Consider the following 15696-nt stretch of genomic DNA (forward strand, 5'->3'; position numbering starts at 1 on the left):
GTGCCTGAAAGAGCAGGATACTTTGCAGGGTAAGGGACTCTAAAAGGGACTGGAAAGGAAGACCTTTGATTTCATAGGTGTGGATAACATTAAAATTAAGTGAGTAGCTCTTTGCTCTTTTAAGCTACCTGATACAATTCGCTTTGGAAAATTTCCATTTATTCACAACTTAGGTAAAATATATAGTCAGACACACTTGGTCAGGAACCCATCAAGTTTCATTTATTTTTAAGATGCCCAAATTTTGTTATTTTTACTAGTAAATACTCAAGTTATAAATAAGGATAAGCATCAAATATTTAAACCCTTTTGATACAATTAAATTATATGTCTGACAATAGCTCATTTTAAATGTTTTCCCATCGATATTTCTCTTTAAGCATCTGGCAAATAAATGTCTAGAAAATATCAATGAGAGTATATTTCAGACTACATGTACACAAGTGTGAATGTACATATAAATGTATATGTGTATATATGTATATCTTTTGAGCACCTACCTAGAAGGCTACTTTATGAAAATTGTTACCACTAGGTCAGTACCCTGTTTACTTCTCTTATATAGAAGATTTTTAAACATTAGAATTAATTTTTTGGTATATGATGTCTAAAGAAAATTTAGTTAAGGACATTTTTGTGACTTTTTGATATGTATGCCTTTGGCTTTCAAAGATTTTGATCATTGTAATGTTGACTCCTCATGTGCCAGACTGAAGTATAGTGGTTTACAAAAAGGAAAATAATATCTACCTGATAGCATATAAGAATTAAGTGAGATAATAATAAATAATGGAAAGCCCTTAAGAAAAAATTTAAATCTCTTTTGTTGGGAAGTTTGTGTCAGGAGTCCCGTTAGCTAGTGGGTGAGTCTGGGTGACCAATCAGTATACCAATCCCAGTTGAGACATTGGGGAAATTCCTGGATGTCAACAGTCTGCTATATTATAGATGCAAACAGAGTATTAAATAATTATTTAATTGAAATGAAAAATTTAAAACAGAATGTGGGAATTTTGGTACGGAAAGCTATAATAAGTTTTGTTAGGCAACAGAACATATAATTTTATGAAAATATCCAGAGAATTTTCTTAATGTGCACACCTACTGTTTATGATAGGTTGGTATAAAATTGGCTTGCATAAGATATATATCATTTGTTGATTAGGGCACAGACACATGTTCACAAATTCTTAGATATAGAATATTTATGCAAAATTCCACATCAAAGAACAGAAAAGTGCCTGTAGCCAACCAAAAGGTACTTAGGGAGTAATAAATTAAATTCCATTAAAGCTGACATTAAAGCTAAGTGTTACATATTAAATGTGACATGCAAGAAACAGAAAGACAATTCAGGCAGGAACATCGTGCATTAAGATTTGCATTCATTCATAGTATTTGAGGGGTTTTAACCATATTCTTTGACCACTGAGAGCTAGGAATCTGAGGTGATACCAATTCAAAACAACACTTAATTTATATCTTAGTCTTCTAGCCAGTGATTTTAAGTAAGAAGCCAGTGCCTCCAATAATGAAACCCAAGAAGTTTCAGCTACATATTGTTATGTGGTTGCACGGTAAGAACATTCCATCTGATCAGGTTAAAGGAAAGTAAACATTGTGCAATTCCACCTTTTGGACAATGCAGTTGTCTCAGATTCCTCCCACCTTTTTACTAATATGAGCATATTTGAATGTGTCAGGTTTGCACAATAAGAAAATGGCTTTGTGGAATGTATTTTTTTGGCACAAAATATTTTCTAATACCTCAAATCAAAATTTTCACCCATATCAAGCCGTAGAGGTGCCTCAGTGGTGCTTACTTATCTAGGCAGAAAACTACAAGAACAGCCAATGGCTCCCAAGGACTTTGTATTAAGTAGCAATTACTTTCCTTCCAAGGAATAGCACCAATATGATTACACCTCAGACTGGGGGTGTGCTCCTTCCAAGCTCTTTAATTCCCTGGAGAATTCGCTTCATATGACCCACTTTCGGTATCCCCAGGTCCTAAAAATTAAAAAAAGGAAAAAAAGGTAGAAAGAAAGAAAAAAGAAAGAGGAAGAAGTTTACCGACAAGAGAAAAACTGAGGATTAAATATTTAACTAGCTAATGACACAGTTAGCATTCAGCTCATTCATTTTAGTTTATGTTCAATGATTTAGGAAGTAAAAGTTAGAAAAGTAAGTTTATAAAACCAAAAAAACTCTGACATTAAAAAATTACCGACCAGTAAAAAAATCACATCTTACACAAACTCTTAAATGTAACACTCATAAGTTATACACAAGGGCAATTCTTTAAGAGTCAAAATTACTTCCTCTTTTTTCTTCTTCTTCTTTTTCTGTTTTAAAAAACACAGGTCCTTTTGTGATCTCTGAGAGAAGTGACATGTGACACCAGGGTATCCACAATTAGTCTTAAAACAACTATACATTTCCTTGCTAAAATATTAAACTTACGAGTGAGGCCTGATCCTCAAGGAAGACTCCAGTGCCCATGACCTAAATGTGGAATCCAAATGCATTTGAACTTGCATTTAGAGCCTTTGATTTGAGTGAAATATTTAAATATTCCTTATACTTTGTAATGTGTAAGTATAAACAATTACATAAACATTGGTATCTGTGGGTTGATGCTTTTCCTCAAAACACTTTTGACTCCTTCCCCTCAGAATTCTTGTTTCTCAAAGGACTATCTTCCTAAAAAAGAACCAAGAACCCAATATTTAGTTTTCCGAAATGAATGGTGATTGCAGAGTGTGCAGCACAGAGCAGGAGCTTGGCAGACAAATACTTGTTGCAGTGATAAATGAGACCCATCGAAGATAGCCATAGCATTCGCTGTCTGAAAAACTAAAAGAGATGGTGAAGGCCTCCCTATAGCTTCTTTAAGTGTAATGGGCATAATCAATTTGTGTGAAGTCAAATAACTTCTTCACAAAACAAAGAGTGTGAAATATTTGAAAATTAGGAAAAAGATGACTTTCAAAGCAGCCTAGAGAATGTAAGGTACCACAAGATTATTTGTCTGAGAAGATACACACACACACATGCGCGTGCTCTCTCTCTCCCATATACTTTATGATCTCCTTGAATTCTATAGCAGCAATGCTACTGATGATTCTGAATCCTTCTGTAAAATACTCCCTCCACAGCCAGTGCTCTTTTTGAGCTTGAGATAATTTCAGGGTAACATTTTTACAATATTTAACTGACCCTGAAAAATATTTGCTCATATGATACCAGGTCATCTGCAATTTGTCTTAAGGCAACTATACATTTCCTGAGTGTGTGCTAAAACAGCAAACTTAAAAGCAAGGCCAAATCCTACAGGAAGATAGAAATGTAGATGCATTTACAGAGGCATTTAGATTCTTTGATTTGAGTGGAATATTTCAATATTCTTTATACTTTGTGATAACATAGTTATCTGATTAAGAAATACATTTAATATTAAATATTTTATTTTAGGCCATGTGCACACTGTATTCTCAAGAATAAAAACTTCTTTGAGAGATGCAGACTCTACCCAGAATTAGTATTTTGGTGTCTCGAGATTAATGTTTTCCCTAGAGTTACACTAACTTCTTAGCTATATTTTCTTTAGTTTGAGTTCAATACATTCACATCTTCTAGGAGTTAGGCTGTGATAAAGTTATGCCATGATGTTTGTTATATATTTATTTTTATCATATTCTTTAGTGTTGACATTTTCTTTCTTTGGATGAATAGCTTCACCTTTGCAGAGGCATGCTTCGTAGATATTGTTATCCTTCTACGCACACATATACAACTTTCCAAATGGAGAAAACAAAAAACCAACCAAACAAAACTCCTGTGTCTTTACCATTTTCTTTGTTATCCCTCACTTTTTCCTACTGCCTTCTGGGAGGTAAAATAATGCTTAGTTTATTTGTCTGTTAAAACACATTAGCAATATTTCCCCTTTCCCACCTTTAGACTGTCACATTGCTATCTCTAGTTGTTTTGATGATAAGGAAGTAACACCTGAGCCAAGATCTGAGCAGGAGTTAGCCAGGTGACGGGTAGGGGGAGAAGCATACCATAGGAGGGTACACCCTTAAGGTGAGAGAGGTCAGTATTTTTAAACAAATGAAATAGGGCCAGGGTGGAAGGGTATAGCCCAGCAAGGGCCAGTATTCCATAGCAGGTTGAATATATAGGCAGAACCTTGTAGGCCTCCCATAGATGCGAGTCTTTATTCTAACTGAAATGGGAAGCCACTAAAAGGTTTTAAGCAGAAAAGTGATACACCTGATGTTAAAATGTCACTGTGCAATGTGGATAATGGATGAGAGAGGGCAAGAGTAGCAATGCGAGGGCCAGTTAGGAAGCTACTGACCTTACACAGGCAAGAGGAAGGACTGTGGAAAGGAGAAAGAGAAATGTATAGAGATTAAAGTCAAACTACGTGATGGGTTTAATGAGTTAGGGGAGAAAGGATAAGGAAGAGGAGGGTGCTAAATATGATCTTGGGTTTCTCTAGCTCACATCCCTGAGTTGCTAAGATGTAGAGCACTGGAGAAGGGGTAGAATGGGAGGAGGAAAGGAGAGTAGAAGTTTGGTGTGGACACGTTAAGATTGACATCCTGTGTGATGGCCAAGTAGCAAGTAGAGTTGGTGATATAATCCTAAAGTTTACAAATGAGGTCACAACCTTGTGAACCACTGATATATTCACAGACAGTATTCGAAGCAATGGGAATGGACAAGATTACCTAGGGAGTAGGTAACCCTTCACCAACATTAAGAGACTTTCCTCTGAAGGGTCTGCTTGCCCTTACAGCTATAACCACAGAGTACGAGGAGAGCTCGTTCTCTAGCTTGGTTTTGTTCCACTGAAGGCTCTTCTGTAAAATTACTTTCCTTTCCCATTGCCCCACACCCTGTTTTAGAACCAAAAGAGTTAAAATGGACTATGTCAATAAAACTTCTAAAAGAAAAGTTTTAAGGGAAAGAATGTAATTTGCATAAAAAATAAAAACAACAAAAAAGTCTCACGAAAAACTAAATAGAAATTTTACTAACATAATTCTTAATCAGCATCTCCTTTGTACTCTTATTTTTTTTCCAGTCAGGTCCTATCAGTCTAACTTTGACTTTTCTGTGTGAGCTTTGTTTTTTCATTCTGCAAATAACTGCTTCACTCACTGTGTGTGTATGTTTATATATGTTTGTATGTACATATATGTAACATATACATATCTATTTATATACACACACAGTCTTTTCCTTGAACATATGATTATTCATAGCAAATGGAATGCAAGCTTCTAGAGGGTAGATGCCACCTAGACAAGCTGGCATAATATATTAATCAGTAGCTATTCAATAAATATTGCTGCCTGCCAAGGATATCAGAAGCTACACAAATATGTTGCATGTAATGATCCTCTACATTTATTTTTTGGTGTATTCAAGTGTTGAAGTCAGTTTTTACTTTATGAACTGTAACACTATATATTTTGCTATGTTCCAGATTTGGGACTCTCAACTAAGATAATTAGTTAATCTATTATTTTATTATTATTCTGGCTAAAAATGTTTAGGTATAAGTGGTGTCTACTTTTGATGTGCTAAAACTTTATGACTCTGCTTTACAAAAATCTATACTTTAGGTTACCCATCATGGGGTCAAAGATCTCTACTAACGTATTTGTAGATAAAGGCACAACCATTCATGAATTTATTAGGAATTTACTGTCTCATAATTCTATGCATTTTAGAACATGGTCTACAGGAAAGGAATCAATCCAACAAATGTTGAAGGCTTTGTCACTTGCTTATGAATCAATCTTGGAATTTTTAAATGGCAGCGTGGGGTAAGAAAATATAACATTACAAAATCCTACTTCTAACCCTGGGACAGAATATGCTTCTTTGGCCATTTCTATGGTTGAGTCTCTACCCAAAGAATAAAAGGGAATTGCTGCAGACCATGAATTAATACTTTTCATTCCCTGTCATAAAAGACAAATAGGCTTTGGGCTGCTTTCTAGCAAAAACAAGGCATAATTTTTACTCCATTTACTAAAGAAAATAATAAATTTATTTTTGAGAGGAATACAATTTTAATAATAAGTCGTGGAAAGGAGATTTGAATTTATTTGTCTAGTTGTTCATGTGACCTCTGAAAGCTCAGTTTTGAAACACAACCAAATTATAGGATTCTAAGTAGCCACTGCTGTAAGGTCTCTCATCTAGTTCCATATATTAGAAAGGCTTTGTTATTGGTATTTTGAATTAATTTTTAGTTGTTAACCTTTTATTAGATATTTTCAGCAACAAATATCACCTTTCATGTTGATCCAAAAAAATGAGCTGATGGAAATATGATCCATTTGGAAATATTAGCACAGAAACAGCCATACCAATGGATGCAGAGAAAACTTACTAAGTTCATGCTAAGCTTTAGCTATAACAGTCAGACAATGATTCTGACAGAAAAATATTGCTGACATTCTTGTTTCAAAAGCATACCAGGAACTCAGACCACAGGACAATGCATATTAGATTACTGCACATTGGCATAACATAAGCCAAGCTATAAGCACAGAACAGAACAGCACAGGAGAAAGGAGTCTGTTTTGCAAGAAAAATGTTAAGAGCAGAAGAGTAGCACAAAGGAAATACCTTAAGATCTCGCCTTTCCAGATGCAAGAGTTCAGCCCCTCTGATGTCATGACGGATGAAGATTTCTTTGTACTCTCCCAAATTGAGCAGATCCAGCCAAGCAGCAACTTCCTCTGTGCCCCATTTCTGAACTACCAAAGTTAAGAGCAAAACCCCCTTAATTTCTACATGCTCAATGCATTACAAAGCACAGGTTGGCCAAAGAAGATGCGAAACAGAGTACAGCGGCAGTGCTAGCAAAGGGAAAGGTTCAAGGTATTGTCTCAACAAAACTACAATTCCACTTTTTCCCATGCAAGTTTCAGACTATCAATCAACACAAGGATCTGACTCTACAAAGACATTCACTGCTGCGCACCTGTGCCTTTCTCTTTAGCTCAATTTCCTCCTTAAAGCCATGCAAACTGCACAGTATGTATAAAAAATGTATTTCTCATGATTAGGATCAGTAGTACAAGGTCTAAATAAGCTCTGATGATTTCCTTAAGGACCATATATGAAACTTATTATAGTTTAATTAGCTACAAATGCTAATTAAAATTTAAAGTCTGACACAGGGTACAATTTTACACAGATTTCTGCTTCAGGTCTTGCTGACTTCAAGTACTACCTTTACTGGTTTTGATGATTACCATTATTGATAATTACAGCAATAAATGTATTGTTAATTTAATATCATCTAAAAACTGTCAACACTGCTTTCTAAGATTAGTTGGGTTGTTATTTTACAGTATGTACAATCACTCTTTTATACATTTTACCCAACATTGATTAGCTTAATAAAGGTCTGCTTGTTTGCCACATTTGGTTTAAAAATGCCCTTCAATAGCTGCTTTACGATTGCCCAAAATAAGGTTATATATCACTTTTCAAAATGAGATGGCTAACTCAGAAGAGTTATAAAATGACTTGATTATGAAAGGCACCTACCATCATATACACAGAACTTGAAGGTCTTTAGCAGTAGTACAGCATTAAATTTAATCTCTAAGGAAAGGTGGAAAGGGAACTTGAAAGAATACCCAAGAGAGAGTTTAATCTTTGCTTGAGAATACAAGTGTCACAGTGGACTGTCATTACTGAGGGGCTGAAATGGCATTGTAAGTCCTTAAAAGAGAAGGAAGAGAATATATAACTTGAGGTGGAAAATATATCTAGCAAGCTAACGGAGTAAATGAAAGTTTCTACGTTCCATTTATCAAAATGATATCGATTTTGCACACTGAAGAAGGAAAACAAGTTACAAGCCTTGAATTATTGTTGAGCGAGACGAAGACCCATCTAACGGACATGCTGACATTCACCCAGCAAAGTAGCAGCAAATCAGCAACCACCTTGTAGACTTGTTAACTTCATGACTACAGACTCCTACTCATATTTGGATTTATTTTAGGTGTGATATGATTTTTTTATTATGGTAAAGTGAACATAAAATGAAATTCACCATTTTAACCATTTTATAGTGTACAATTCAGTGGTATTTCATCCATTCATAACATGGTGCAATAATCACCACTCTCTAGTCTCAGATCACTTTCATCCCCTCAGCGATATCACCTCAATACGTTATTTTTTTCATAATGTTATACTTTCCCTTCCCGTGTGGGTCACCTACCAGCCTGTGAACTTGTCTTCTGCTTCTGAACCTTTTCCTTCTTGAATTTGGGCACAATACGAAATACTGTGCTTCTGCTGTTTCTCTTGGTGCAATCCATGGGGGGCTCCTGTTCGAGTCGAACAAGAAGAGAATTTTCTCAGGATATTAAGAGAAGAAAAACCCGCTCTGATAGCACAGATAACATAGATGTAAGTTATCCACACAAACTATTGTTGAAGTGATAACTTCTTCCCCCAAAGTTCATGATGTTACGTACTCCTGAGAAGGTACTGATTCCCATAAGATGCCTTTGTTCACATAAAAGCTTTTTCTCGTTTGTTCAAGAAAAGTGCATTTGAAAGTAGGACAGTAGTCTCCCCTGGCCTGTGGTTTCCCTTTCCGCGGTTTCTGTTGCCTGCGGTCAACCACGGTCTGAAAATACTACATGGAAAATTCCAGAAATAAACAATTCATAAATTTTAAGTTGTGCACTGTTCTGAGTAGTGTGATGAAATCGTGAGCCATCCTGACCTATCCCGTGTGGGATGTGAATTACCCCTTTGTCCAGCGTATCCCATCTGTTGGCCACTTAGTAGCCATCTGAGTTATCAGATCAACTGCTGTGGTAGCACAGTGCTTGTGTCCCAGTCACACTTATTTTACTTAATAAGGGCCCCGAGGCACAAGAGTAGTGATGCTGGCAATTCAGATATGCCAAAGAGAAGCTGTAAAATTGCTTCCTTTAATGAAAAGCTGAAAGTTCTCGACTTAATAAGGAAAGAGAAAAATCGTATGCTGAGCTTGCTAAGACCTACAGTAAGAACGAATCTTCTGTCTGTGAAATTGTGAAGAAGGAAAAAGAAATTCATGCTAGTTTTGCTGTTGCATCTCAAACTGCAAAGGTTATAGCCACAGTGCATGAGAAGTGCTTAGCTGATATGGAAAAGGCATTACATTTGTACAATAAGATATTTTGAGAGAGAGAGAGAGACCACATTCACATAACTTTTATTACAGTATATTGTTATAATTGTTCTATTTTATTATTCGTTATTGTTGTTCGTCTCTCACTGTGCCTAATTTATAAATTAAACTTTATCTTAGATATGTACGTATAGGGAAAAACATAGTATATATAGGATTCAGTACTATCTGAGGTTTCACGTGTCCACTGGGGGTCTTGGAACGTATTTCCTGCCGATAAGGGAAGACGACTATATTCAAAATGTATTTTCCCCTGAACATCTCTTTTTCAAAGGATGCATTCAAATTCTATTGTCACAAAGCGTACACATTTATAAAGAAACAGGCCAAATTTTACATACCTCATCCTCATTTGGGTGTAAGATATAATAAAGCCAAGGGATCTCTGTTAGTTTCTGTAGCTCCACCTCCACGGAATGCAAGGCATTGGATACCCGCTCTTCATGTGGAGATTCCAACTGCTATTGACCAGCAGATTAAAAACAAAATAAAACAAGCCTCAGTGACCAACCTCAAATAGAAAAAATTACTTTACTGACACTGAACATCCTCATCTCTTATCAGATGAGGCTAGATTGTTGTTGGTTTTAATAAAAAAGAATATGGAAAAAAGAACAAATTATTTTATACTGAGCTCATTTAAGCAAATCTGAATAGATTTATTCCTTACTTCCCAAAGATGATGTAAGTAGCTAGTGTGACTTTAATAATTGCACAGGGAAAAGTATTACTTATGGTGATGTTTTTTCTATGTAAATCCAACCCTCCTCCCTTCCTATCCACGCATCCATCCACCCATTCTGCCGGCTTGCACTAGCGAGTAATCTCATTATTCTACTTCTTTGTGGCAAAAATCATGCTGATTTTCATAGGTCACTGTGTGAACAAATAATAATATTTTAAATTGGTCAAAAATATGTCATATAATAAGAACTGCCTGGCACAAAAATCCTCTGGATAATTAAAATAACAGGTTAAAAAAAGACCCATGGATCTCAGGAAAATTTGTGACAAAAAGTTGTACAAATCAGGGCAAAGCAAAAAGCTAAATGGCTTGTAACCTGGAAGAGGGCTAGCAAACTTTAAAGAGAATTTAACTTGTCACCTATTATCCACCCATTTGAAGCAGTTATTAAAAGTCACTTACAAATTCAGTAAATGAATAAAGGTGAAACAAACACTGTTAGGTGCAGAATTGAAAGGGAGGTGACTGAATCCTAGACCTGGCCTTTTTACTAACTATGCAACCAAGGGAAGATGAATTGATTTCAGGGGTCTTAGTTTCCTTCTCAGTAAATAGTAGAAAGTGACTACACACTTTCTAAGATCTCTTCCAGCTAATCAATACTTTTATAAACTACTTTAAAATTGTAGAGTACCTACATATAGGTTCACAGAATTTTAAGCTGAAAGTTCAGAGAGAATATTACTCTTATTTATTAGGGACATTATTTTTTCCGCTCTGTTATTCAAGGGATCTAGCATTTCTAGAAGTTAATAAAATTATGGAGATTCTCCACCAGGTCAAATAAAATTTACCACTTTCCTTTAAGTCTAAGAATATATGTCTTACAAAATTGATAAAATGGTTATTGCATATTCATTCTACAAGCAAAATGAAGAATATAACTTAGCTGCTCTCAAACATGACTGACTATTTTGATATCAATATTGCCAAATATTTTTAAAAAATTCACTGGTATACATTTCAAACCAAACATCCATATTTGACAATGACAGAAGAACTAAAAGTGGATGGGAATCCTTATATATTAGCATAATATAATTGATTAATATTAACCAAGTAACATTTAATGGGTACTTTCAGTGTAGAGAGCTAAAATACAGAATAAGTTATGCTTTTAGTTCTCATCAGAAATTATCTTAAATGTATTTCAAATAACACAAAAAAATACATGTCCTTCATCCAATAATTGGGACCAAGGTCACAGCTCACTGGCTTTTCTATAGGACTAATTTTAGAAGAGCAGCAAGAAGAATTCAGGTTAATAATAGAAGTGCCAAGAATAGCCAAGAAGATTTTCCCATTGGTTTTATCAGAAGAGATAGTCAATGTTTCTTCCTAAAAATTTCTCTTCATGACCATAGCAGAGGTAGCCACCTCTGGCCCCAAGGAAGTTATACTTGAGTTTCCCTCGGAGATGGGTAAAACCAATGGACTTCATGCAGCCTTTAAGCTTCTCTTCTCAGGGCAAAGGATGCTTCAAGGGGGATACATTTTACTCTGGCCTCCAGTCAAGCAGATATTCCAACCAATCACTTACAGTTGGCTAGGCTATGGAACACACCTCCCATTCTTCCACTGTGCCAGATACTATGACTTTTATTCTCCCTTTTATTTAGATGTATAAATTTTCCCAAGAAAGAGATAAAATTACAGTAAAGAGAAATGTTTTTTAAGATCATCACCTATCAATTAATCAAAATTGTTACAAGGAAGAAAACAAGAGCTAATGTATCAGGCCTTCTACAGTTACAACAGCATGTGTGAATAACCTACAATGGAACACTAGGTGGCGAAAAGACCCAACGTGCTAGAACATTTCAAGGGTGAGGGAAGAAAGGCTGATTAGTAAAGGACTGTGGGCAAACCAGACAGAAAAATCTATGGATTCCTAGCACTTAGGCCTGAGGTCCATGGACTGTCTAGTTCTTGAAATTTAGTTCTTGAAACACCGAATCTAGAAAGCATCATCTAAGCAAATCTAGAAAATAACAATCATATTTCAAATGTTAATTCCGTGAACACAACTCATGACTTCCTCTACTTTTCTGCATTAATGGGTTAATGAGTCCCTAGGGAATGTCCACCACTCTCTGTAAAGCTCAAGATTCTCAAAGCTGACTGGGGGGAACATATGTATGCATATGGCCGATTCACTTTGGTGTACAACAGAAACTAACACAGTATTGTGAAGCAATTATACTCCAATAAGTATCTATTAAAAAAAAAAAAAAAACACGATGAGGGGAAATCTCTACTCCTGTTAGCCTAAAGTGTAACTCCCAGGTGTAGCCATAAATTTTCTTGAAGGCAAAAGCTAGGTAAAATGGACGCTCTAGGGATGGAGGCCAGAGGCTGCTTGTGCATTAGAATCTGATGAATGCATGCTCCCTAATGAAGGCAAGAACCATACATTTATCATCATTCTGATGTTATCCATCATTTCTTTTCCTTACCAAAGGAACCCTGCCAACTAGTAAAGACTCTGTTTCATTATATAGGGCCTTCACATTGATGGCTATTTCAGTGGCAGTGTCTCTCGTAAGACTCTAGGAAAAAAAAACAAAAACATCAAAGACAAGTAGTTCTGTATTAAATTGGGATTCAATCATCAGCGAGTACTTTACATTTTACTCTTCCGATTTAAATTCACACGCAAATATTTTAAAAAGTCTACCAAAATTCTATTGTAATTGCAAAATTTCACACTCACATTTGTTAGCATGATTACCTCTTCTAACTCTGTCAGCACAGAGCCAAAAGAATGCACTGACTATAGTGAATACACTCAGGACCACATCTCCTACACACAAACATGTATATGCTGGAGACAACAGACACATATTCCCACAAGAATTAAGTCAAAGAAAATTATGTCTTAAAAGGGACATCATCTGATCGTAATTAATTCTATCCATTGAGTTTCACTCTCCATAGTTCCAACCAGATTGATTTTTAGACTTTAATCTTGAGGACTAACACTTATTTGTATAATAACTTAGGTAAATCAATTGAATAATTGAAAGGGTAAAAATAATGTTACCAGTTTTCTCTACGCCATACATCACATTTCATCACATTTATATTCTATCCTCTCTATTATTAACTTCTACATTAGAAAATTAACTAAATTTACTGATTTAGTAAAACAAAATGGAGAATCATTTCAGTGGACAACTTCAAAAACGAATGAACAGCTCTAGTTAAATGCATGGTATCTAGGTTTGCCCTATAGGAAGGTGCAGGGGAGAAGGTAAAAAAGAGGAATGGTAGTACTTAAAAAGAGAAGGAGCACAAGGAAGATGGGAAGGTGACCAGTGATTGAAAGTGAAATAGAAAAAAAGGAAGCAAATTAAACAGCAGGAATGGAAACACAGCAGAAAAGGAAAATGAAGAAAAACCTGGCCACAAGTGAATGATAAGCTTCTGGCTGAGACGCATATAGACTAATATTATGTTCTTTCAAAGGATGTGGCACATTTTATAGTATCAAGCTATATGTGTAACACCAAAAAAATCTGTGGAATGGGCATTTACCATTAGCTCCTCACCTCTGGGAAGCGTGGGTTGGCTTTGTTCAGTGCGTGGGAGCATGCGTTCACTGCGTGCGCCAGCTCTTGCTCCAAAAGACAGTGGATGGTGGCTGCGTCACAAATCCTGAAAGCAAAAACGAGGCAAATGAACAGACAACTTCTCTGAGCACTGCCGAGTTTTCTGAAGTGTAGAAACAGTAGAATAAAACAAGTTAAAAAAAAAAAGGTCATGAAAGGAAATTTATTTGTTTAATAACTGCTCGATGATGAATGGCATGGGGTAGATTTACAAAATTCAAACCCTATTGCAACAAAAAGTACTAACCCCAAATCTTGTATATAAAAAAAGTTAGACCTAGAATCAGAGGTAAGCATATTGAGGTGCTATTTGGAAGAAAAGGGCATAGTAACATTTCATTTTGCTGTATCACTGGAAAGTTGAGAGGGGTCCCAAATGTAGAGCGTAGACACATCTTTTATTCACTGAAACTTCAACCAGGCACAAATACAACAGATTGGGGGAAAAACATTGCCACATATATCTTCTATATGCTAAGTGCTTTATATTCCTTATCTAATTTAATATTCACAACCTAAAAGGTAGCTGTGGTTACCTTTCTCCACTTTATAGATGAAGACATTGAGGCTCAGAAAGATTTAGTGTGTGATACTAAATCACATACTAAATCACATACAGTGATAGAGCCAGGATTTGAATCTACGTCTATCCAACGCCAAAGCCTGTAGTGCCACAGTCCTTTGGAATATAAACCTTCAAGAACAGTCCTAGAATGACACAATTCTGGAGGCAATGAGGCCAAGAAGAAAAAGGAGGAGAGGGACTTCCAGGTGGTCCAATGGTAAAGGATCCGCCTCCCAATGCAGGGGACGCGGGTTCGATCCCTGGTTGGGGAACTAAGATCCCACATGCCACGGGGCAACTAAGCCCGCGTGCCACAACTACTGAGCTCGGGAGCCTCAACGAGAGAGCCCATGTGCTGCAAAGTACAGAGCCCATGCGCCACAACTAGAGAGAGCCCATGCATGCCACAACTAGAGAGAAGCCTAAGCGCCACAATGAAGAGCCCGTGCGCTGCAACTAAGACCTGACACAGCCAAAAAAATAAAAAGGAGAAGTTCTACTGATTGCTAGAAAGTGATGTAAGCTTTGCAGGTGACAAGAAGGTAAGACTATCCTAATCCTTTTGCTTCTAACATCTTCAAGGAAAATGATCTTCAATCTGGAAAGGGAAGAACAAAAGAAGAGACAGAAGCCCCACATGGCTGAATCAAGAGTGTAATTCTTAAGGATCATACGTTGATATCCAAGGCACAAAGGAACTTGCAAATGTCACCTAAGCATCCTTACCAAAAACCTTGAGAAATCATGAAGAAGAGGTTATTAATAAGAAGAACAGAGGTGGATAAATGTTATTCTAATTTTCAAGGAAAAAGAAAGTTGTAAATCAACTTCAGATTAACATTTTCAACTGCTAACTGAATCTCCTCCTAGGTATTTCTAATGTAACTGAAATTCTGTAAGTTCAATATGGAACCCATCATTTTCCCTCTCAAAATCTGTTCCTCTTCCTGAATACTATGGCTGCATCAAAGGCACCTTAGTCTAACCAGCCATTCACTAGAAACCTTAGGATCATCCTGAACATTCCTGTGTACCAACTTTAGACCCTAACCTATCTCCTTCTCATCTCCTTCCCATCTCTACTGGCTCAGTCCATCGTTTCCTAACAGGACCATTCTGACAGTGTTCACCCCTGCCCCAGCTTTGCTGTTCTGCGGACAGTGCTTCACATTGCTTCCAGAAACATCCTGATAAAGATCTGCCCCCCCCGCCCCCCTGCCGCTCACCTCTCTGTCCACATTTTCCACACTCTCAAATATACCACGTGAACATTTCAGTCACTCCAAACACCCTGAGATTTCCTCAAAGTACCATGCACTCACACTCCTCTGGGTTTTATTACCCAGGCTGGCTCCCATTCTTAGATTACTCCTTCTCTTATTCTTCTTTCAAGACTAGGCTGAGAAGTCACTTCCTCCAGGCAGGCCTCCCTCACTGTCTCTGGCCTCCTCTGTGCATCCACAGTGCCCACTGTGTGACCTGTGACAGATCTTTGGCCACACATCTCCCTCCTACTACTCCGCCAGCAAATTATGAA

The 15696-nt window shown here is 36.6% G+C and overlaps 1 protein-coding gene across 7 annotated transcripts in view; it reads right to left on the bottom strand.

Annotated features, from left to right (window-relative positions):
* Positions 1-1337: 1337 nt before the first annotated feature.
* DGKH (diacylglycerol kinase eta) overlaps positions 1338-15696 on the bottom strand; it is a 165491-nt gene continuing 151132 nt past the window's right edge. For 3 of the 7 annotated variants that reach the window (XM_059902882.1, XM_059902886.1, XM_059902888.1), the window contains 5 exons: positions 13535-13640; positions 12440-12532; positions 9580-9699; positions 8273-8381; positions 1338-2010 (listed from right to left, as the gene is read on the bottom strand). In XM_059902882.1, coding sequence (XP_059758865.1) covers positions 1958-2010; positions 8273-8381; positions 9580-9699; positions 12440-12532; positions 13535-13640 — 481 coding nt within the window. In that variant the 3' untranslated portion in view covers positions 1338-1957. Of the gene's footprint in view, positions 2011-6657; positions 6789-8272; positions 8382-9579; positions 9700-12439; positions 12533-13520; positions 13641-15696 lie in introns of those variants that run through there. The other 4 variants (XM_059902887.1, XM_059902883.1, XM_059902884.1 and 1 more) reach the window with 4 other exon arrangements.

This window comes from Balaenoptera ricei, chromosome 18, assembly GCF_028023285.1.
Source record: "Balaenoptera ricei isolate mBalRic1 chromosome 18, mBalRic1.hap2, whole genome shotgun sequence".
Taxonomy (NCBI): domain Eukaryota; kingdom Metazoa; phylum Chordata; class Mammalia; order Artiodactyla; family Balaenopteridae; genus Balaenoptera; species Balaenoptera ricei.